Source organism: Blennius ocellaris (genome assembly GCF_963422515.1).
Source record: "Blennius ocellaris genome assembly, chromosome: 4".
Taxonomy (NCBI): Eukaryota; Metazoa; Chordata; class Actinopteri; order Blenniiformes; family Blenniidae; genus Blennius; species Blennius ocellaris.
In genome coordinates, this window is record NC_137653.1 from 7333314 (window position 1) to 7357919 (window position 24606).

At 40.1% G+C, this 24606-nt stretch overlaps 1 protein-coding gene across 3 annotated transcripts in view; it reads right to left on the reverse strand.

Annotated features, from left to right (window-relative positions):
• The window catches only part of nav1b (neuron navigator 1b), a 44753-nt gene extending 40146 nt beyond the window's left edge, over positions 1-4607 (reverse strand). For all 3 annotated transcript variants that reach the window (XM_080495667.1, XM_080495666.1, XM_080495665.1), the window contains exon 1: positions 3613-4607. In XM_080495667.1, coding sequence (XP_080351793.1) covers positions 3613-4345 — 733 coding nt within the window. In that variant the 5' untranslated portion in view covers positions 4346-4607. The remainder of the gene's footprint in view (positions 1-3612) is intronic.
• Positions 4608-24606: the final 19999 nt, after the last annotated feature.

Below are 24606 nucleotides of genomic sequence, written 5' to 3' on the forward strand. Positions count from 1 at the left end.
CTGCATTGCAGTGATGCCTTTGATAAAGAAGGAAAACTTGAGCAGAATACTGAAACAGACCTCAATCGGGAAAGTCTTATGAATGATGCAACACTTTGGGAAGTGCTCTATATCCACACAGTGGGAAAGGAAAATAAATATGGCACAAAATCCACTCTTTAAAAGCCATTTGACCTCAAAACCATTTCTAGATGAGGTTACGTGAGTCATTTTATAATGTGATAATAAGATAATTAGCAAGGGTTTTGGCAGCGTTCATCACCTTTAAGCATAATATCTAAAATAACCACATGAGGATGAATTTAGAAAAACAGAGGTCACTCCATGGTAAAGGGCAAAAATGACAGGTTTTGTTCAAATCGACAGTTTTCAAATAGACAGCTATACTTGCGAGGAAGTCGCAGGTAGAGCAATCAAATGCCAATAGAAAAGTAATTTCTCTCCTTAATTTGAAATAAACTGTAAGTGATGATGGTCAGGAACGAGATGAAAGATTTTTTTTTTTTTCTAAACACAACATTCACCTGAATATGAGATTGAAAGTAATCCCTTCTAATAAACCCACCAGCTGATTGCCATTTGGAGCAACTCACTGTTTCAGGTTTCACAATAAGCTCAAACCATGAGTTTTACAAAAGAATATAATACTATTCTTATGGTAATTTTGTGCCCAATTGTCTTCCTTGTTGGCATTTTATTTCCTCAATTTTGTTTCTGAATAGAATCAGCTTTTATCATCTATTAGTTCAAGGTGAAAATGTCATATTTTACGCACGTAAACAAGAGAGGAGAGTGTATATAATTAAACCAAGACACTTAAATATGAATTCAAGTATATCAGAAAGTACCACAAAAAACCACCTCATGTATTCAAAACATTGGAGCAAAATTCAGCCTGGACAATGAATTTCCTCGGAGATCCATCCAACCATCCATCCATCTCAATAAATTACTTCTAATCCTTCACATTTGTCTTACTAGAATTGTCGAAACTTTGCTATTCATATTTGTTTATATTGGGGGGGGGGTCACAGGCTTTAAGTATAAGAAACACTACAAAGACAATTACAACTAACAACTTCAATGATGATACTGTCCTCTAAAATATTTCATCAACATGGTGTTGTAGGATTTCTATTGTTTGCTGTATTATATGTATAACCGTATTGCTAACTAATATTTTTGAATCCAATGTGCCTCTTTAAGCTGGATTCCTCAAAATAACTCAATCTATGACCATGGCTTTCTTCTTTTACACAAAATGACATTTCCCTTTTTGATGAGCAGTGGCGTCCGTAGTGCTCTCATCTTCTCTTCACTTTTACGTAGAATCTGTTTGTCAAAATTATTTTTTTGTTTGAAAACAATCTCACGCTAGTGATTTGTAGTTTCTTCCAGTTCACCACACAGCAGACCGAATAAACCCTGCTGCTCCATGAGAAAACGAAGGAAGACAAACTGAGTGAATAAACATTGCAAGAGTCACCTGAAATCTCTACTGAAACAGCCTGTGAAAAAGCTCAACTATTCTTATTCATCATGATTTTTCAGTGAGACTTTATGTTTCCTTGTTGATTTATAGGCTGGTCTTGTGATACAAACGTTCTACAGAATGCCTCAGAGTTATTCAGTGCACAAAAACACATCAACCGTTGAATAAATGAGCTTGATTTATCCAGTCTTGATGGTCATATTTGTAAACAAAGAGTCTTTCTGTGTTCAGAAATAAAAGTATCTTTTCAGGAAGGATGTAATGAGATGCTACTGAAGCAGAGCATTATGCATTATCCAGGCTTTGGAAGCACTGCGTCCTATAAATAAATGCATCTATTTACAGTAACAAGCATGGCTACTGTACACTTACAGGAAGGATGAAGAAAAAAGTCCAAGTTTAGTATGCAGAATTCAAATGGCACAAGACTTTTTTCCCCCCCCCCCCGTCCGATCAATGTCGCTTAAGAAGAGTTGTAATCAATGTCATGCCATGACATCTTTTTTTGTCCTTTAATAAACAAAGCGCCTGACTTGAGCCCACGTGGGATCGTCATCTTAAATTCCGATAAATAATTCATTTAAGTGATGAATTATCTCTCTGAGCAAGAGTGACTTTCAATTGATTTTGAGATATTGCAAAGATCAATGCAATGCTGAACAGAGAAGGTATTCAGACTCCAGCACAATGCTGCAAATTTTTGATAATTAGGTTAATGAAGCAAGGATGGGTGTGGTGCAGAAGTCAACTCAGCTCAGGGCAATTTTGGTTTGTGGTTCCACATTCAATCGCTTTAAAAAAAAGAAAAAAGAAGAAAAAAAGGGCGCCAGTGTGCATGATACCATCTGTTAAGTCTTGAATCGAATACAGTTCTGACTTGTCTACACAGTCAGTGTGACTAACGTGAGTGATAGATGTCCATATCAGATAATGAAGTGTGGATAACCAATCACATCACCATAGATGTGTTCATTAAGATGCAACAGGAAGCTCTACTGCTTCTTAATACATGGAATATGACATATGAATGTATTGTATGGTATGTAATGACACTGACTAGAGGAATGTGCACTCAAGCATAATTGCATCACAATTTTTGATTTTCTATCCTCGCTGACAAAACCTGAGATAAGATTTAACATTTTTGTCACAAAGGTTGTAGGAGCTTTCATAAGACGATCAGATTTAATGTCTGAAGGCTGTGATTACTGGGACTTTAATGTCTTGAAAAGACTATAGGGAAAAAAAAAACATATCTACATCTGTTTTCCAGTCATTTCATTATCAGTGATGATTAAATTACACAGGGCCTACTCAAACAATACAAAAGGAAAAATAAATCTGCATTTTAATTATGATGCTCAATTGCCTTTTTTTTTTTTTTTTTTTTTTTTTAATAATTAAGCCCTTCTTATCAAAAAGAAAAAAAAATTGCCCTACACCCTCAGAGAGAAAGCCATTTTCCTTGCCATTTACACGATAGTAGTACACAGGGTGTAAATCATCTATCAATGCTCTGCAGATGAATGGAGGTGGGAGGTGGCTAAATGTGTGTCACTGTGTCTAAAACAAATTCAATTTGCTTTCATTTTCATTCCTGGTGTTTTGGTAGTGGATGGACCCTGCAGCACATCAGCACATGTTGCAGTACAAGAGAGAAGAGCAATCCTGTGGTGATAATACAAAAAAAAAAAAAAACCCTTGCTACATGCAATCATCGAGCAATACAACTACAGCAAGCATCAAAGCCGCCAATCCTCAGACACCGGAGTAACATGCTGCAGGTGAAAGAAGAATGGTGCATCATAGTGGCCAACAAACCATTTGGTTTCATTAAATGCTAAGCAAGGGGCAGCAGTCGGTAAAACAAGAGTGGCATGCTTTGCAGGCACAATGAAGTCTTCACGTTTCTTTTTTCTCCGTCTGATGAGCATCAAAGAATCTGGTAAAAGGAAACGTGAATCTGCAGCCGACAGCAATTTCAGCGTGGCGGCTGTGTCAAAGTGGGCGTGCAACCGAGGCTGGATGGCGTGCGACGGACCAAAACCTTGGACAATTCTCAAACCTACTGAATGAGGCCCAGGCGGACAGAGGCACAGAAACTGCTCTTCTGTACTCACCTAACATCTGACTGAAGAGCAGTTGCTCCAGGTCACCCAGGACTGTCACTACCAGCTCTGGGTCCACCTTCAGGAAGGGCTTGTCTCCCCCTTCTTCTCCCTGGCCTTTGGAACTGGAATCCCCTCCAGCTCCAGCTCCACTTTTCTTTGCGTTGGCCTTAGCTTTGCTTGAAAGTATCTCATCGTCAGATTTGCCATCCTCAGATGCCTTGCTCAAAGGCTTTACCTCAGCGTAAGGACCACGAGGTATGCGGCTCTGCTTGCTCAGGGCCGAGGGAGCAGCTAGAGGACTGAAAGGCTTGGGTTTGCCCTGAAACAACGAATGCTCGGATTTGGAAAGGTTTCGGGAGAGCGGGGCGCCTCCTCCGGCACTGCTGCCACCCCCTGCAGTCTTTGGCTTGCTGGTCTTGGTCTGTCCTGCTCCAGGCTTGGCCATGTCATCACACCACTTCGGCTCATAGAGGTGCAACTTCTTCTCCGCGTCGGTGAGGATAGCCAGGTTCGTCATGGACCTCTGCTTGCGGAGATTGGATGACACAGGTAGCCTGCCATCAGAGCTACCTGCCCGGTAAACCTTTAATTCACCCCGCTGTGTGCTCTGGGGCACACCGGACTTGGCCCTCTTCGCTGCCATGCCAACTCCTTTTCCATCTGCTTGGCCGTATGCCTTTGTGCCATCCATCCTTTCCATCTTCAGATCTCCTTCTCTGCCTTTCACACTATTTCCAAGCATGCCTCCTGCATGAGACCATATCAAAAAACATCAGGAGGAAGAAAACGGGCTTCCTTCTTGTGCAAAAATGATGCATAAAAAGGCTTTCTTTGAGGCAATCCCGCAGTTTTCTCTTCCTTCCTTCTGTATCCTCCCTCTCTCTTCTTTTTTCTTCCTGACAGGCTGCTGCAGCTGCAGCTGTTGCCGTGCTGCCCGGGCGCTCCCTTTCTCTCCTTCCCTTCTGTCCTCCTCTACTCCGTTTTTTCCACACTCCTCCCTTCAGCACACCCTCCTGCCGCTGAACCGCGCAGCAGCAGAATGACAGCGGCGGCAGACGCAACAGCGCTCCCCCTCCTCCTCCTTTCTGCTGCCTCTCCCTCGCCTCCGCCTCCGCCTTCCCTCACATCCTCCCTCCTCCTCCCGTCATTTTTACTTCATTTAAAGATGCTTTGCTATGTCTCAGCAGAAAACGCAAAATGGCATGTGAGACACAATAAAGGTTTGTCTCTCTTAAAATCAGGCACAGTTGCACTGGAACACACCATGTTTTCCCACCAGCTCCTCAGATTCCTTTGTTCTTCCCCTCCCCCTTCGTCACCTCCAGCGTTCACTGTTCAATACTCCAAACGTCAGGCATGGCTTGCAAAAGTCGAGGGGTTATTAATGTGTGAAACAATGCACAGTTGGACACGTAATTGCATGCTTTTAGCATGAATTATAATCACTGTCACAATCACATACTGTCACAACTGGAATATTCAGATGTATTCCCAATATACACAGATAAATATAGATAAATCATTAAAAATAAAATGTTATCCTCCTCTAAATGAGCTTGCAGATGCTGTGTTTATGTGAAATGTAATATGTAAAAATATACATAATGTGAAGATTCTAATGAAAAGTGGAGACAAAGAAATGCCTAGTTTTGGTCACAACCCTAATAAAATGAGAAACATTGGCTTTCAAATTTGATGTATTAGCCAAATGGTTGACTTCACTTTTAGGGTGGCTGAGCGAATGACAAAATGTGCCAGTGTTAATAAGTAACACGCCCAAAACCACACTTTAGAAATATATTCCTGACAAGTCTAAAGATGCACTCACACATACACCAAAAAGGCATGTGTGAGTATAATGAAACACCATTTACATTTTTTTCCCCCTTTTTTTTTGTGCAGGGTTGCCGACATGTGTGTAATCCTCTTTTTAAAATGTTCCACACATCGTCTCCGAGGAGGATTCAGGAGGCTCTGCAGCGCTCGCATGCAGGGCTGCTCCATGGAAACCGCCCTCTCTCATCGCCCGCATGTCATCTGCAACCAGATCTCACTGCACAAGCACAGCTGTTACACAAACGTTACCTTTTTCATAAACTGTTGTCATATAACTCGCATGTTGTTATGGTACTATCCTATTGAATCTATTCAAACGTACATGCACCATATTCAATCATTCAGGGGTAGGTTTTATTCAAAAGGTTGTTCTTTTCACAAGCCAGCATGAATTAATTCACCCATGCAAGATGGTTCAAATCCTCTGGATATGACTGACCTGCTGGCTACAATGTCCACAGGGCACCATGCTACCTCACACAATGCACTGTGGCACACTCCACTGCTTTTCTTATTTGCCTCTGGGGATACCTGGGGCATGTCATGGATCAACAAACCTGTTTGATCTGGCAATTACTTTCGGGAAACAATGTCAAGTGTTGTTCCTCCTCGTCATGAGTTCCATGTTGACTCTGGATCACTTTAGGTGACCTCAACTCTCATGATACTGTGAATAGCTGGTTTGTTTTGGAAGATGGGGATTTTTGTAAAAAGTCATATGATGAGAAATTCCTCGGGAGGCTGTGGCCACACAGTGACAAGATGAACTCATCGATTATGAAATCACTCAGCCAATGTGAGCTAGCTTTTTTAAAAACTACCGACTTAAATACATATTTCGTAATCTTCAGAGGATAAATTCTCACTGGGTGGATTTGTGTTACAAAAGCAGTTTTTCAAAAGATGGGTGGATAGATAACATTGTTTAATTGGTTCAAATATTTAGTTAATCACTAACCACCTACTGTTGTGGAAATGCTATGCGAATTTTACAATGCTATTATACCATCATTAAGATGGACAGCCTATGCAAGTATTTATTGCAGGTTCACACCACTGTTTACATGGAAGGTTTGTTTTGCGCGATAGTTGCATAAAACACTATTTAACAATTTTTTTCATGCCCAGACGTACAAGCAGTTCAATAAGTCTCTGGGAGCAGCTGCTCTTCCAATCTTCATCAACGAATTTGCCTCCCTATGTCTGGCCATCGTGTTTTTGGTCCAGGATTAGTCATCTTTGTTTTCTTCATCATGGTAGCAGTTTCTGTTTTTCTCCAGTCCATCACAAGTTTCTCACACACTCTGAACTCTTTCTGAAGTCCAGCTTCCATTTTCTGCTGCATACATTTAAAGTTCTTTTTGTTTAAATTCTGCTTTGCCAGCTTATTCCTTTTATACAGTAGTGTATTCACTGCCAAATAAGGTACCAACAGAGGGTTTTCTGTGGTACTGTGCCACCATTTTTGTTGTGAAACGGAAGCAGTTCATAGTCTCAGATGACACGTACCGGTATATTTTGATAAATATGTCCAATTGTAATAACATGGAGAGCGACACAACAACAAAAAAATAGTTATACTTAGTTATAGTCCTGAAAAAGAAAATCTTTCCTTATTTGCTCCATACACTGGAAATGTCTGGACAGGAGTTTTAAACATATTCTTTATTTCATTCGTAGTTGTCCTCAGTTTGTGGTAAATGTCTTTGTTGATTATATCTAAAACCTTTCAATCAACACCACTTCTCAGGAGAGAAGATGGCAAAGCTCAAACTTTCCTTTAGTTTCTGTCATATCTGGACCTTGTTTATATTCTCAAGGTGGCTGACTGAGTGCTTCCAGGTATGTGTATACACTTCAGAATATATTTGATATCGTCATGAAAACCAGATTGACTGTTATATAAACTGAATTAAGACATTTGGGACGGTGAGATGTTTTTTTTATCTGTTGGGGTGTTTAAATTTTAAGACTTAATTTTAGGATTCAGGGCGAGGATGCATGGTGATGCAACGTGCCAATGAATGTTCTCATAGTACAAACATGTGTGGATGTGCACAAATTGCAGGGCAGCCACACAGCTGTCTGTTTGTCTCCCAGGTCAGCACATGTAATCACTTTTGGGCAGCTCTGCTGCAATGATGCAATAGACTAAAGAAAATCAGGGAGACCTCCACATGTGCTCAAAGGGGGGGGGGCATAGAGAACAACACAGGAAACGTGCAACACATGAAGGGATGACAATTTATCCACACTGATCATTTCCCACGGTTAGACACGCACATAACCGGCACTAAATGGCAAAGTTTAACATGTGTAAACACTGTTTTACTGTCATTCTACCAACCAGTTCCTTGAATCTTGATTCAGAGTTGCAGTGAAAGGACTCAACAAAAAAAGCTGTGTGTGTGTGTGTGTGTGTGTGTGTGTGTGTGTGTGTGTGTGTGTGTGTGTGTGTGTGTGTGTGTGTGTGTGTGTGTGTGTGTGTGTGTGTGTGTGTGTGTGTGTGTGTGTGTGTGTGTGTGTGTGTGTGTGTGTGTGTGTGTGTGTGTGTGTGTGTGTGTGTGTGTGTGTAACCAGCAGACAAAGAGTCACAGCAACTGAGAACGCCCGAGGTTGCCTTTGAGCAAGTGATTAAATTAAACCAGCGGTTGGCCAAAAAAATCTTTGGCTTTCTGAATCCACTTCAAAATAGAAGCTCTTCTTTCAAAGTTTCAAAGGAAATTAAAACTGTTAGAAGTTTAATACATAGCCAAGTTTCAACCTTAACTTCCCTACTGATGAATTGAACAGAGCAATTGAGATTGTCCTTTAAAACCTTGACACAGTCTAAACCCATAGTTCCACGACACTCTGATCCTCACACATATAAGTGTGCAAATTCTACAGGAAAGTCTTTTTTAGATTCTTTCAAACTTAATCACACTAAAGATCAGTGTCATGCTAAATCGACAGCAAGGAAAGCAGACAAGTCACAAGGAACAGTCCCAGCAACAGATTTTACAGCATTTTCAGAATCCTGATGTCGAAATCATGACATCAGAGCATCATGCAGTCATTTAAAAATAAATAATCATGTCCCAACATAAATCCACTCACTCTAAATGGCACTTTTAGGTATACAATACATTCAGTATCAAAAATGTAGTACTTTAGTGCTGTATATAATGTCCATGCTGTTTTAAGTCACATGGTAATTATTGGGATAGAAAAGCCTCTGAATGAAGATCTAATAAAAGTTTGTCTGAGCCTGAGGAATGAAGATGAATGGAGGGTTTTTCTTCTGGCAGAAATCCCCTTCATGTACTGAGCAACAGCTCACTTATGGTGGACTAAAGCTGTAGGAAACAAAAGGTAAAAAAAAAAAAAATCCTATCTAAGTTAAAACATTCATCACTGTGATTAATTTTCCGTCTGGCAACAGTCCTGCAGCAGTGAGTCTCCCTGCTCTGAAACCTGAGTCATTTTAAAGTCAAATTTCTCACAAAAGACCCTGACTGAGTTGTTTCTACTGTATGGAACTTTCATTAGAACAACACATATTTCATCTTATAGCAAATATGTAGCTGAAACCAAATGACAGCCTACTAAGACACGTCTTTTTGTTTTGCAGTCCAAAACTGACTTCCCATAGGTCTGTCCAGTGGGGATATGGGGAACTCCCAGACTGGAGGTGAAAGCCGATCCTCCCATCAAACCACTCAGTCTCTCTTTCTGCATCTTCCCACCCTCATCGGAAGATCACTCAGTCACTGGCCTCATCTCTCCCAGAGGAGGCAGGCTGGAGCGTTTCGCCCCTCAAAGTCATTAAGATAATTAAGAAGCCAGTTAGAGGGTTTTATATTGGCCCGGTGCAGCTCTGCAGGGTCAGTTTTGCATTGGCCGTGTGTTGACCGATGAGAAATATATGGCTACAAGCCTGTGAGGAGATAAAAGTCATAAAGTTTGTTTTGAATCAAGTATATATAAAAATAAAACCTGTGGTCTCTTAAGAAGGGTTTTCCCCATTTGGAACTAAACCAAACAAAACTGCTAGAATTTAATCTACAATTGTCATCATGTTGAAAAGGGTGGCTCAGGTATATATCACCATTATTTGCCACTGGTTCTAATGTCAATTGTGGATGAGTGCAATGGCATGTTCTTCCTACAGAGGGCACATGTGGTGAAATAAGTGTTTATTAAGTAAGTTGTTTCTGAATCAGGGAATTATTACAACCTGCATGGAACCGTTTATGTTTCTATGTTTTTACAATGAATGTATTGTAAGACATGTAGTTGTTTATTTGTGATGAGCTAAAATGATGCACATATGCAAAGCAAGTTCTAATATCAAATGACACAGGGTGAGTTTTGGAACACTGCGACTTAATCTCTTTTAAACAAGCAAGTATAACTTCTATTAGGTGATTGAAGCCTGTATTGTGAATATATACTTGGACAGATATCTCTTGATCACTCTATAATTTCTGAAAACACTGAAAATTTGACCAAAGAGGCAGGAGAAGTGTAAAAATTGCCTATTTGTTTTATAATCTCTAAGTAACAAGACATAATTCCCAGGGCTTTGCAGGAATCTGAGCAAATACATATTCAGCATATAATATTTCACACAGGACTGATATAAATGATGAAAATTTGATTATGATGGCACAACAGAGACACACAAAAAAGATTGAAATCGTTCTGTGTGGACCGGAGCTGAGAGAAGTGCTCGAGGCCAAGAGTTTGTTTTCCCACAATCATATAAAGAAATACGTGAAGTACTTCAGGAAATCCTGATGCACATAACAGGTGGTACGAACAGAATGAAGCGTTTGCTGAGAGTTGGCGGCAAACTTTGTGAGAACAACTGCCGTGCTGAACAGAGTCCAGAGTCAACAGCCAGCTGTATTAAAGTTTGGGTGTCACAGGATGTAATATAATACAAATGGAAAAATCTTTTTTGTGCAAAACCAACTGTCTGACCCTCTGTGAACTGCGAAAACAAGTTTGTTTTGACAAGATCGAAGAAACTTCTTTTAAGACAAATGCACTGCGAGCAGGAGAAGAGCACTTCAAGGATAGTGCAATGTCAAAGTTTATGAACTGTCTGCTCTTTATGTTTAAGATCTTGGGAGTAAAAACCTCAAATATTGCGTGTATGAACTAGCAATACTGAATTTAACAGTGATTCTCAGATTATTTGCCTCAAGATCCACATAAATGAAAATAACAAATTGGTGACGATAAAATAGAAAATTAGGTGCAACATTGTCATTGAAGAGCTTTGTGTTCACCATAATGCCAACCAGACACACAGAGTTATGTTCACTCTTTCAATCTTTTGGATGCTGAAGGTTTATTTATTTATTTTCCAGAATTCCACTCACACGCTAAAGTCTGACAGCTCTAAAAGTTATTTTGACAGTTAAAGGAAATAAATAACATCCAATGAGTCCATTATCGTCATCATTATATGTTAAATGTGTTTAAATTAGAAGTCAAAACTCACCAAGATCATCACAACAGACCTCCATTGAGTCTGAGGAGCAGTCACTCAGGTCATCGAGGGTGGCGTCTGTGTCATCGCGAATCTGAAACCTGCTGACAAATATATGTTAGGCTTGAAAAAAAAAAAAGACATTTGTAATTTTTCAGTCATGAGAAGTGAAACTCTACCCGTACCTGAACCTGAACGGGGCGACAGCAGCCATGTTGACTCTTCCTGGCTCGCTGGCCCTACGCGCCACGTTGAAAGTCGGACAGGAAGACTTTGATTTGTTGAACATTTGTCTGTCAAAAGCTCCCGGGCCCTGGTTTGAGACGCTCCTCGCCTCTCTTTGAAAGTTCTCCATCACACCAGAAGGAACGACTGGTATCTCGTTCCCATTTGCACCTTTGGTATAAAGGAGGCGTCCACGTCCATGGCCTAACTGAACGTTGGCCGAGAGGCGGCGTAAGGAGTCCCCCTCCCGTGCGTTGTCCACATTCCTCATACGGCACTTCCCAAAGGTCCAGTTCTTGTTGGTGTTTCTTCTTAACTGGAGGTCTCGCAAAGCCTTCTGGGTCATGGCGCCAGTACGGAGATCCAAGGTGTCTTTGGAGCGTGGGACTTCCCTCTTTGGTATCTGAGGGCTGCTGTACGCCGAACAAGTACCGTCTGTTCGCGCTGTAGCTGCCGGGCCCCTGTGACTATACACCCCAGTCTTCTGCTGCAGCAGGTGGGTTCTCAAAGCCGAGCCCCTCAGCAGCTCTGAAGGGCCTGTGGAGGTGGACGTGGATGAATCAGATGCTCGCCGTTTGGTGCTGTGTTGATACGGCGCACCGGGACTGGGGAGACCGCCGTACTGCTGCTTGGGGGGAGGCATCATGCTTCGAGGTAAAGGCAGACTCGAGCCGACACCAGCGTCATTCTGGCTCTGAGTTATGGCTTTGATATTCACTCCACCGCTCATGATTGTTGACAGTCAGGGGACTGAGATCTGGGAAAGAAACAGGAAAAAAGAATACGGTACATCAGTTTGAATTTATACTAATCCATACTTCTCATGGGCCAAACATGAAGTATGCCTGTGTCAAAAAGATAACAGCGAGGTGTGACTGCATCCCAGAGGTTCAATGTGCATTTTTCAGTGTGTTAATAATCCTCCATCTCCACACTTTATAGCACAACGTATTTCAGAGGATTTTCAAGACCAGCATAGTCAACGTAAAAAGAAAAAAGTTTCTGATGGCGTTGTTAAAGTTTTCTGTGCTCGGAACCAGGAATAACACAAAGTCCTGACTGCAGGTGAGGCAATCACCCCATCAACCATGTTAAGCCATTCACTAATTAAAACGACAAAGTTTAACTAAAAAGAAAAGAAAATCCACATATTTGCTTCGAGGTTACCAGAGACACAGCAAGTTACACCATCCCGTACATTAGATCACATTTTTTTTTAACCTCTATTCAATTAAGATTTAAAACTTTAAAAATCAACAATCACCTCCAAAATAATACTGTTTGGCTATTGGTATGTTTGGATGTGTTGACTCCCAGTGACATATTTAAGAACTGAAACGGAGTTAAAAAATAGACAATACGTTCTGGTTCTGGCTCCAGACAGGCTCTGATGTTACAGAATGACGACATCAGAGCCGTCCAATTTTGAGATCCAGTTTCAAAAATGTTTTGTACAAAAGAATATAAATAGATATTTGAAAATGTCTAATTCTCTAACTGTCATATAGATGATGCAATTTTGGGTATTTAGCTGGAGCAGTGAATTATGAAAAAATTAATGAATGACGATCCATGTAAAGAACTTAACAATAAATCATGATGATTTCATATGGTGCCTAAAAAAGGGGCAAGTTGCATATTTCAGGTGAAAAAAAAATACACCTAAACATCGTCATATTTTTGACTGTTCTTTGTTGTAATGTTAATGCTCCCTGTCAACTAAAGACAAAGCACGGTGGACAAAAAGCTTTCACTTATGGTCCTTGTTGAACCAAAGAGTGTAAAACAGCTGCACATTCCAGGGTGTCTGCCTCACAGAGAGAAAGTGACAAACCACACTAAGTGACTGTAAGTATGAGTGAGTGGGAAAGAAGAAAGATGAGATGATGGTTTGAGGGGAAGGAACTTTATACCATTATGGATCGTTTACAGCATCAAAGTAGATGACAGGTCTGAAAACCAGATGAGTCCCAAGTTTAAATCTCTCACCAGAGGGAAGAGATCAGAAGTGAGTCCGATGTTTATCTTACCTCCAGCTGCATTTTTAACGATTCTGTGACACAGCTGATCTTAAGAACAAAATACCAATTAAAACATGAATTTAAAGTATCCAAAGCGATTTTTCATTTTCTTTTGCACTATATTGTGTTTAAAATAAGGTCAACAAACGGCCAGATGAAAGCTGAATCAATCACAGCAACACGTGTATCTGAAAAGACTCCATATGTCCGAACAGGTTTTCCTAATGTATTCCTAGTCTTTTAGCCACAACCTCCAGTGTGAAGCGTGCTGTGAAAGCCGGCGACAGACTGACACCACTTGGCACGTGCAGCAGGGAGAAAAGCTCTTTTCAGGCCATGCCAACACTGGCTGTCCTTGCTGCACCGGCCTGCAGAGAGCACCTCCAACAGGAGGGTAAAATGAGGGAAAAACCCTCCGCCAAGTCATCCTGGTCACTGATGATCATTAAAAACTCAACTTTACTGTAAAAGCTCATCTTTATGACAAACTCTAGTCCACCCAGAGCATCAGAGCTCAATGACGGAGGGTGAATGAGCACCACTGCCCATCGTGAGCAATGAATCCGTACAGTACGTCTGTGTGCGCATGAGTGTGTATTTTCTTTATTGAATAAAATGTGAAAGTTTTTCCTCATAATATTGTACTAATCCTATACATAAATAAGATCGAACACTGTTTGGCAGCTTTAAATAATCAATTCAACAAGTTTTTTGGGTAAAAATTAATATAAAATGGCAGAAACGCCCTAAAGTTCAGATGATATCTGTATCATGTTCGTTTCGAGGGATTCCCTCTCCGTCTCCCCAGTAAAACTCCTAGAACAGAAAGTATCTAATATAGATATGCAAATTCTAAGAAAAAAAAACATGCAATTTCCGACTAAATAAATAATCCAAACTTGTCTCCTTTTAGTAGCTGCTTTTAATAATGTAATGCGGTTACCGTAACGGAAATGAGCAAATATTATATTTTGTCCCCGCGTGGCCTGTCCTAAAATAGCCTCTCTCCACATGTCTTATTCATGAATTGAGGTGAAGCTGGGAAAAACTCTGATGTGCCTGAAAAACAACTGCTGCATATAAACATGCTTTTGAAAATATATGTACACGCAGGCTTTCAGGTGTAATAAAGTCAAAGCTACCGTTTTTTACAAAACAAACACAAATAAAACAAATATTTACTTCTGTTTCACGTTTGATATCTAGCATTTGGATGAATGTCTCAGAGAAATGAGGAATGATGAAAGCATGATGCAGTGTTACTGACATAAATTTAAATTACTGCCTACATACATGAAAATATCAAATAAGATCAAATTCCAGTCTACAGTACTGACAAGCTGTTTTTTCATCTTACCTCAACGTCCAACAATCCTCTGCACACAGACAATGAGGAGACAGTGTGATTCCATGCAGACTAACGTGCTTTCAACCGAGACGAGCTTCACTTAACAGTATGAGGCAGTTTGCAGTAATACGATTTATAGCCCGATGCTGCTTCAGAGAGAGTGGGAGCAAATCAATGCTGGACAACAGCGAGACAATGAGAGGGAAGCTACATGTCTTCACGTCTCCAGTTTTTTTTTTCTTTCTTTCTTTCTTCCCTGAGGTCACTATCACACATACACACACACACATTTCACCTTTTATGACCAGACTTATTAGTGACTCATGTTTCAATCTTCCCCTGGTGACATCATGTGTTGTTTTTCCCCTCGAGCTCACGTTTCTATCACAAACTGAATGTGACTTTGAGCTCCCCCCCCCCGCCCCACATACCAGTCCTTCAACAGGCCGTCATCAAAGCAGCCAAAGCTACAGGGAGCTAAAACTGCCCTAAACCTCCAGACCTATAATCAAGCCTGAGGGCCAGACTAAAGATACTCGTGATGACCGGCACCATGTCGGCAAAGCATTACTTTACTCCGGAAAAACTGCTGTAAAACCCGGTGCGGCACTGCCAAGAGTCTGATAATGTACTCAGAAGACATCAGAGGAGTCGGGAGTTATTGATGCTCGGAATCCATCTTGGAAAATGGCTGAAATATAGATGATCACATCTGGAAATAATTCAGTCAGTCATTAAGAAGCTCTTAATATAATCTGTAATTAATATTCTGTGCTGGGCCCAGTGTGGACTGGTGAGGCGTTACCTAACTTTTTAATTCAGCTGAAAGGTTTAATTTGGCTCCTGCAGACACGCACAGTCACTTTCTGCTCAGGTTTCTCTTCATTGGTCCTCGGCTCCAGTACGGAGTTGAACAAGTGCATGATTACATTATCTGGATAATTCAATTTTCTGGGGACCGTCAAGTTATCTAGGTTTACAAGAGACCTGATCTCATTTTTAAATATAGCACGGAGTCCCAGATTCTTGATTTTCATCGTTTCCTCAAGAGAGTCCAAAACCTGACAGAGAGAAACTCTTTTGGGAAAGACATGAACTCAACGACACACACGTCGACGCACACATTTCAGATAAAAAAATAAACATACAAGTAAACAATGGATCTCCTCACATTTGACTACATGCCTACCGTTACTGTCAACCCTGTCTAATCTTGTGTGAAAATCATGTGCTTTCTGAAGGACAATAAAGATTTGTGGTTTTCTGAACATTGGATGATACAGAGTTAGAAATGTGAAGCTACACAGGAAAGGCCACCAATTGACCTAAGATGTACAGCATGTTATCAGAATGGAAAAACCTGCGCAGCCAAAAGAAAAACATGCAAACTCCACACATAAGAGGCTTTTTTTTGGTTTTGTCAATTCTTTTAATTGAAACCAAATGAATTGGTATTTACAGTGAATCAAAGCAATTACAAGAAAGAAGAAAGAAAGAAACAACAAATTTAGAAACTCAGATCAAAATAACATTTTCTGCATCCTTGTCATGAAATTGAAATCTGAAAGTTTTTGTGGAATAGCAATTAGTTGTAAACTCAGCATATTAAAGAATGTTCTAGTTAGAATTAAAAAATATATTTTTTTGCTGGAACCTTGAATATGTGACTCTAAATTGCTGGTAGGTACGAAAGTGTGTGATGGTCTGCTCTCTGTGTGTGTTTACCGTGTGAAGGACTGGTGAGCGGTCCAGGGTACAACATGTCTTTGCAAATAGCTGGAATCACCTCCAGACCCCTGTGACCATAAATTGGATAACGTAGTATAGACGACGGATAAATCCATCAACATCCAAATTTGACTGGCGTTGCTGATCTGAGACACTTCCTTATCACAGTCACAACTCTCTGCAGCAGCATGCACCTACAGTGCGTCTTTGGCTCGAGTCGTGTGTAAAATACATTTTACGGTCCTGCAATCTGTCGTTGTCACTTCTCAGGTATTTATCTGATGTCTGTCAATCAACAATTCGTGAAAGATTACCATAAAGCCATTAACTATTGGCATATTGTCTTTTTAAATAAAGCCTACTGTACTTTCTGTGGCATGCAAGATTACTTTGTGCATTTAGGCGAGTGAGTTAATCTGTTGGCCCATTACAGGGATTTAGCGCTCATAAGTCACTTTAAGTGATTAACGATGGTCAGTAATGCGATGACATCATCAACAGCTTCAGGCAGCTGCGTCCTGTTAGCACTGCTAGAAAACAGCGCAGAAATAATAATTCAGCTGGAAGGAAATTATTCCAGTGGGGGGAAGTTCACACCGCAGCACATTATGAAACACTGCTGCTGCACTGATCTTTATGTTTTAAAACCGTTTCTCAACCCTGGACCTGGGAGACCTCCGCCCTGCTCCACCTCGCATTGCTGAAGGGAATGCGCCACCGTGAAGATCTGCAGAAGGCTGATAATTACTTTTTAATGCATGACATCTTTTTAGTGATGTAACAGAAACAAACACAAGCCTGTCGAATTAATGTATTCAAGTTGTTACAGTGGTGGGGTGACAGAGTTTTTAGTACAGGCTCCCCCATTGTGAGAGAATTCTTGGTTCAACTCTATGAAGAGTTTGCAGTTCCTTCTTGAATAGAAGTTTTGATAGGACACCAAGATCTTTATCCCTATTTGTATGCTCATGTAAATGGATTGTGCTTTAAATTTTGCAACTGATGAACATGCAAATAGGAACATTCAAATGAGGGTATTGCAAGTACCAGAACCCGTTTACACATAAACAATCTGCTGGAAAGGGTTTTGTTTTCATTTTATTCAGTGATTACTGAATGTAGCACTGACCATTCACAAGCTCAAAAAGAAAACAAACAAACATGTAATACGACAGATGATCTGACAAAAAGCATTTATTCAAATACATTTCCCAAATGTGAAGAGAAACAGAGGCAGATTTTTTATTCTGGTTTTTTTGGGGGGTGTTTTATGGATTTTTTTGTTAAGAATGTGAACTTATTGAGGAAGTAACTTGTGCAGAGTATACCACTCTTGATGATTTAATGATATTCATAATGCTCCAAAGGTTTAATCGGAAATATCGTGTCTCTTTAATTTCCAGCACAGTTGAGCCTCCTCCAGGACCGCCACAGCAAACATCATGAAACATTCATAAAACATTAACATTTAAGCAGGAAAGAGTCGGAAACAGAACCTCACATTGGAAACATAATCTATTTGAAACTGTACTTTCAGCTTGAACAAAGTAAAGAGTCAACCGTGTTAGGGACCTGTTGAGATAACTGACAATTTTGAAGATTTCTAAAAACCTAGTCCCATTAAAAGGTCCAAATTACAGAATATATGTATTCCCTCTTACTTGTGGCCCACACAAATATTACAGTCACACTAACATCTGCATACATTAACCTAGTATGCTGCATTGGCCTGTTCGAGGCTGCATCTAAAGAAAGGTCTTGCAGACCAATGAAGAACATGCAAACTGCACGTAGAAAAGCTCTGGCAGCAAATGTGAACATGTCATTATGAAATGATGGAGGGAAAACAGGAAAACTACCATACCATTGTGCTACCTTACGTTAAATTTTATATAATAAAATCAGACCTCCATACTTAGAAACCTACTGGTTTCAACATGGTTCAAAAGTCTCTGTTACAATTTGATAACCTGAGATAAGATCAACCACAATGAGCCATCCGTTGCATTGTTGCTTCACAACTAGCCCTCGGAAAATATAAATATAAGATGCACGATAGGCTTTATTTGTTCATTTCAATACATCCTATTTAAAAATACTTCACAGTATCCGTTCCTGCTATAGGATCATGGAGGTTTTGGAGCTAATCCCAGCTGACCACGGGTGAAGTCGGGTTACAACCTAGACAGATCACAAGTCCATCACAGGACAAACACAAGGAGACATTCAGTCAGACACTCTCACATTCACACAAGGGGTCAATTCAGAGTCACCAAACAACCTCAATGCATGTTTTGGGACAGTGGGAGAAAACTGGATTGCGGAGAAAAGAACCATGTTTATGCAAACTCCATACACAAAAGCAAACTGAAATCATGGACGTTCTTGGTGTAACCACAACCCAACTGAGAACAGCATAAATGTTGTGAACAACTAACCTGATGTGCCTCTAGCCAGTCATTTAGTTTGTAACAGTAATTTACTCAAAACCTGAGCCAACGTAAATGCAATACTGCCTCACATGGTCATTGTTTTAGCTGCCACCCAGTTAAAATGAGGTTGTTAACCTTGCAGTATCTGCAGCCTCGAAGCTCAAGCGGTGGGTCAATGAGGCCTTTTCACGGATATCCCAAGTTACTTTGCAGCTCTGACATGAATAATTTCCCCTTACCTGAAAAAAATGTAGACACGAGCCCCTGAAGGACCAGAAAGGGATCACAAGGATGTTGTGTTATAAAAGCCCCCGTGCATAAAACAGCCTGCCCCTGCAGCTAGGCTGCCGTTATGCAACTGACACACTTCTCTGAAGAGAACTAAAGCTCGTATAGACACTGGAAGGTATACCGCAGATCTGTGATGAGTCAAATTGTGGGCAGTTGTCTCTGATGTGTCATTGGTATTGAGAACTGGGTTATTAGAGCAGGTAGGAGATGGAACCGTGCATCAGGAATTCATTTTAATCCGACCATCCAATCTGCAGCAAAAGAAATGATACAAGTTTGAGTGATTCAGTTCATGCATAAGCAAATAAAACATGGCTTTTCACTATCCCAGAGGCTTTACTGGAAAAAGAGCACAGCAAGTAAAAACTTGCAGCTCCCATTGTTTTTCTTTTGAATGCCACTGAAAATGTGAATTATTACCTCTGGAGAACTCAGATATTTAAAAAAAATAGTGACTCACATTGGATCATTTTCAGGAGAATCATAAAATTTGCTGGATTTGTCAGGAAACAGTGAAAACTTTCAGAATGAAATCTTCGCGAGAACCTTCGAGTCTGATCTCTAAAACTGTATTTGACAGTTCATAAGTGTGTTCTTACTATAATAGACATGTTGGTCTAAAAGCCTCATCATAAGGACACAATGATTTAAACAATACTATGCAAATGGTGACTTTCATTTGTTTGGCCAACATCTCATACTATAGGCAACGTATTGTTGTGACAGCTGCTGTGGAGAAACGCCTCAGGCAAACACAAAATGATCTATTCGTTTAGCATGGAACAGCATTTGTTCATGCTTGCTGATTAAATGGGAACAATAAAAAAAAGGCAAGTCTTATCTATTTCTGATGAAGTATAAAAATACTGCATCTGATGATCGGTGGCATCGTATCTCAAAAGACAAAGTAGACTCAATGAAGTCTGTCCTAGTTGTCACAGTCAAAGTCACAGTTTTTATGACTGACTGAGCATCTGCTTGCCTCATTCCCGAAACTGCCACCGCTGTCCACTTGTCACAGCAGCCAACAGGGCGCTGGATAGCCTTATAAACACTGGGTGGTTTTACAAACATGGAAAACAGAATTTTTCTGCCAAAGTGTAGCACTTTTTTAAGTGCTGTGATCATCCTATGAGAACCAGGACATCCATTATAACCATGGCCTTATTCTTAAAAAGAAACGAAAACAAACATGACATGATCCACCAGAGAAGAAACAATCGGTGAAAATATGAAAATGGTGAGAGATGAAGTGAGAAACTTTGTACATATGGCTCTTCGGGGCATGACTCAGCTCAACCTTTAGCGTGGCAGAACCAAAATTCACTGAAATGTGAATCCTCTCCATCTGTCAGTAGGTTCACCAGATTAAAAAGGAGCTTCCTTTAAAGCAACACTTTTATCCCTGCTGAGTCAACTTACAGTAACTCTTACTAAAAGGACTCAGGACTCTACTAAAAAAATTTTTTTAATGATATACCCTTTAATTTCTCATAATCTCTGGAGTCTGTGCTTTTATTTTTGGTAAAGTTTGTGGCATAAAGTGGTAAAAATCCTAAATGAAGCAGGTCGGACGATGAAATGAAGCTTCATGGATTTTGATTTCATCTGGTTGGAGTTGGAGTTAAGATTGGCACTATGGTTATACTGTGTGCTCTTGTAGTGGAGATTATCCCATTTAACCCTTTATGGGGCAAATGGTCATATGTGATCACTTACAGCTTTTATGTATTTCTTCAAAAAAAAACAATGATTAACAACAATTACAGAACAAATCAATTTTGATAAAAAAAAAAATACATTTTCTTGGAGGACACTAGTAGTGCCTGGTGATCAAGAGGAGACAACAGGTTTTGGGATACTTATCAGCTCATTTATTGTGCATTTTCTTTTCTACAATGACATTTTGTTCAGTTTTACTCTCTCCAAAATATTTTCTTATATATTTAGTTGTTGTTATTAAAGACAAAAAAAGCAAAAAAGAGATAAAATATTCATTGTGTGAAGTGCTGAAACTATCCAATTCAAATTATTCCAATGAATGTCCTATACGGGGTCAATTTGATGTGTAATGTCACTATATCTGCATGTGATTACTACATAATATTATGTCGTTTGTGGCAGAATTTTCCTTCTGCCTCCCACTTGGGCCCCCCCTCATTTTGAAAGAGTATTTTTCAGAAAAATGGACTTTTACTTTTTAAAGGTTTAATACGATCAGCTTTTCTAATCACTTTATCAAGACCGGAGGCTTGAAGCTCATCATTACTAAAGCAAGGCAAATGTTTGTACAGCGCTATTTCAGTCACAACAGACCTTACACGTAAATTCATATGATCAGAATGTGATAGATTTCATGTATCCAACCATCTGACCTGGACACTTTCCAAAAAAACACAGTGAAAATCAGAGCACATGCTGCACAAGCCACCAGTGCAGTGCAGACCCCCACCAAAGTTGGCAGTCTTCAGTCACTAATTAACTAAACAAATATGCCTTTGTATCTGGAAAAACACACACAGGCACATGAAGAAAACATAACTCCAAAAAACCAGCCAGCATGTTTGAACCAGCAATATGCTTGCTGTGAGGCAGCAGAGCAAATCACTGTACCGTTATGCCATTCTGCTCTGAATTGGAAAGTATACACAATTGAGTCATTACCACATGTACAATGAAGATTTCTCGCTCCGACTGTGGGCTCATTTTCTGACAAAAGCACAGCCAGTTGTTTCAATCAGATGAACAAATAGCAAAGAAAAATAATTAAACTACAGTTCAGCTGCTAGATTTTATATCACAGTTAATACAATTAGTCAGGTCAGCCTGCAGAGGTCCTGTGATTCATGCTCCCCCCCCAAAAAAAAAAAAAAAATTGACATAACCTGTTCTGTCCTAGTTTTCCTCCACTGTGTTTTCAACAGCAGTCTCCCGAGTTTATTCATCAACGTCTTGCTCAGTTCAACTTCTGCTCGCTGGGGGACAAACTGCACTCAAATGTCAGTACTCCGGGGAGCCGCAGAGGCTGTGAGATGTCACTCAACAGCTGACAAGATGTGCACAGTGACAGAATCTTGTAACCTGAAGACTCAATACTCAAGAGTTACCCCCCCATATATATATATATTGTATTTTTTTTCCCAAAAGAAGCTACTGGATTAAACTACTCAGAGTGCTTTACTTTTATGTATTTGTTTTTACAAACACACACATGAACAAATTACCATTTCCGTTTGTTTAACCACTCATATTTGCACCCATCACAGTGCCTGCATCAAGGCAAGATAAAACCAGATGCTGCACAAGCTGGGCACAATCACCTGCATCCCGTGTTACACCGTGTGCATCTCTAACAAAAGCTTTATTCCTGTTTTTATATAACAGCTTAAAATGGATGTATGAAATATGTATTAACTTTTCCGAGGCCGGCACACATGTCATTTTGGGTTAGCCGAGGTGGAAAGTGTCTGCCGCTGGAGCATGTCTGTAGACAAGACTTTCCAAACCAGACTAACCACACGTACCAAGGCACACATGCAAGGAGTTGGATCGAGGACGAGCTGAGACGTGGCATTTACGCAGACAACAAGATGAAAACGATGCTCTCTGGTGTTTCAAGACATCTCCACACATGCATGCGATTATAATGATTTTGATGATATGTGCAACCTTAAATCAGATACGAATCCCCGTGTGCAGCAGCTCAGTGTGACCGCAAAGTCTACAAAACTGCCTCTTTGAAAGGATGATGAAAAGCATCTGCAGCAGGTCTTAAAGAGCTGAGGAAATAAAGCAGACTCCTTGGAAGAAGCAAAATTATGCACTTTGCAGGATTTTATTGGAACAGACAGAATACCGTGTTACCACAGGACATCGTTTCAGTGGTGTCATGTCATAATCCAGGCTGACACTGTGAGGGGTTAATCTGGACAAGTTACACACACACCCGATCATCTCTACTGCGATGGCATCACAGGCCATTAGTGGTATTCAGTCATGTGGGGACTGTGATCCGTGTACCCATCTGAGCATGTCAGGTTTGAAAGTTAATTCTGCTATTTACTCAAAAGTGCTCAAATATACACAGCTTTCACCTAAACACATTTCAACAGCCTTCCCCTGATCAGAAATCTGTTAAAGCAACAACAGAATCAGTATCACCAGCTCTGTTTGTATTAACTAGGACATCATAAAATAATGTAATATGATTTTTGCCCATTTATGGAGCAACAGAATAAGATATAATCAAATATCTAGATTTTTACAGTTTGATTTAAACTCAAAGTATCCCTTAAAAGCACATAAACGAAGTCTTGCCCAAAGAACAACTGGTTTTTCAAAGATAAAATAGAACAATAAATTAAATAAATACATATTTTAAGTAATACGTTTAAAAAATGAAACAATATACAATGCAACGAAACTGAATAAAGTCAATGGATAATACAACAGGATAAAACTTTGCGGGGTTAAGGAATGTGTAAACCAGTAATCTCAATTCAACTGGGCCACTTCAAAGAGATAGGTTTTTAATCATCGCTTTGAACTGATCTATGCTCTGGGTAGCTTTTACTTCGTAGGGGAGGCTATTCCAAAGTCAACAGACAAAACTAGTGTAGTATATTGCATTCCAACAGACAATGTTTTATTTAACCTGGATTGTTGAATTGTAAGAGCAGTTTGTCGGCTCACCACAGCGCTCTGGATGGGGTGGATTGTACGGCGATGCTTTACTGAGCTGAGCTCCCAACAGTTAAAGTCTCGAATTACATTCTAAAATTCACTGGAAACCAGTGCAAAAAAGTCAAAACCAGGGTGATGTGTAGTTATTAGCTCCTTATGGTCAAGAGGCTGCATTTTCAAAACTTCTTATTTGATTGTATGTTGACGGTTTGCACAGTCACCTCATCTCACCCCACCTGCTGACTGATGGTCACTTTCCCAGAGAAGTTTGCATGTTTTCAATGATGTGTATGATTGTATCACTAATGACTTTGCAAACTGTTCAGGATGTATTTTTTTCCCCAAACACCACAAAACCTGACCTGGATAAGTATGAGTAAACATAGAAGGATAGATGAATCAGAGCTGTCCAACGATAAAGTCCAGTATACATTTTTAATCTGTAGCTTGATCATTACAAGTAGCCGAAGTAAATACCTGGACATTTGAACACCACAGCAGTCCAATGCAGTGTTGTCTGTTTGGTGCAGAGCTGTCTGTTTTTAGAAGGTTTTCTGTTTTTATGAGAGCAGGCGCCTGCTGTGTCAGGTAGGGACACTGAAATGATGCATGGAAGTGGACCAAAACAGTAAATCTCAGAGCTGGAGAGCCACAAAGAAAGATCGTAAAATGCTCCATGAACAAACATCCATCAGCCACATCATTAGACACATTTCTACAATTTAATGGGAGCCGTGTCTGAAATATTAGAAACATCTCTCAATACAACGCAATCCAGGTCAGCGTCACTGCAAACTACAACCTTCAAAATAAATAAGCCTGACTGACAATGACAAGAAAAAACTAAACATCATAATCATTGCAGGTGCACAATGTATGGTAGAGCTGCTGTACAAAATCAAATGAGAGTAATTAATGAAGTGACCAGTGGGTGTAATAGCAAAATTTGTGCTGGCA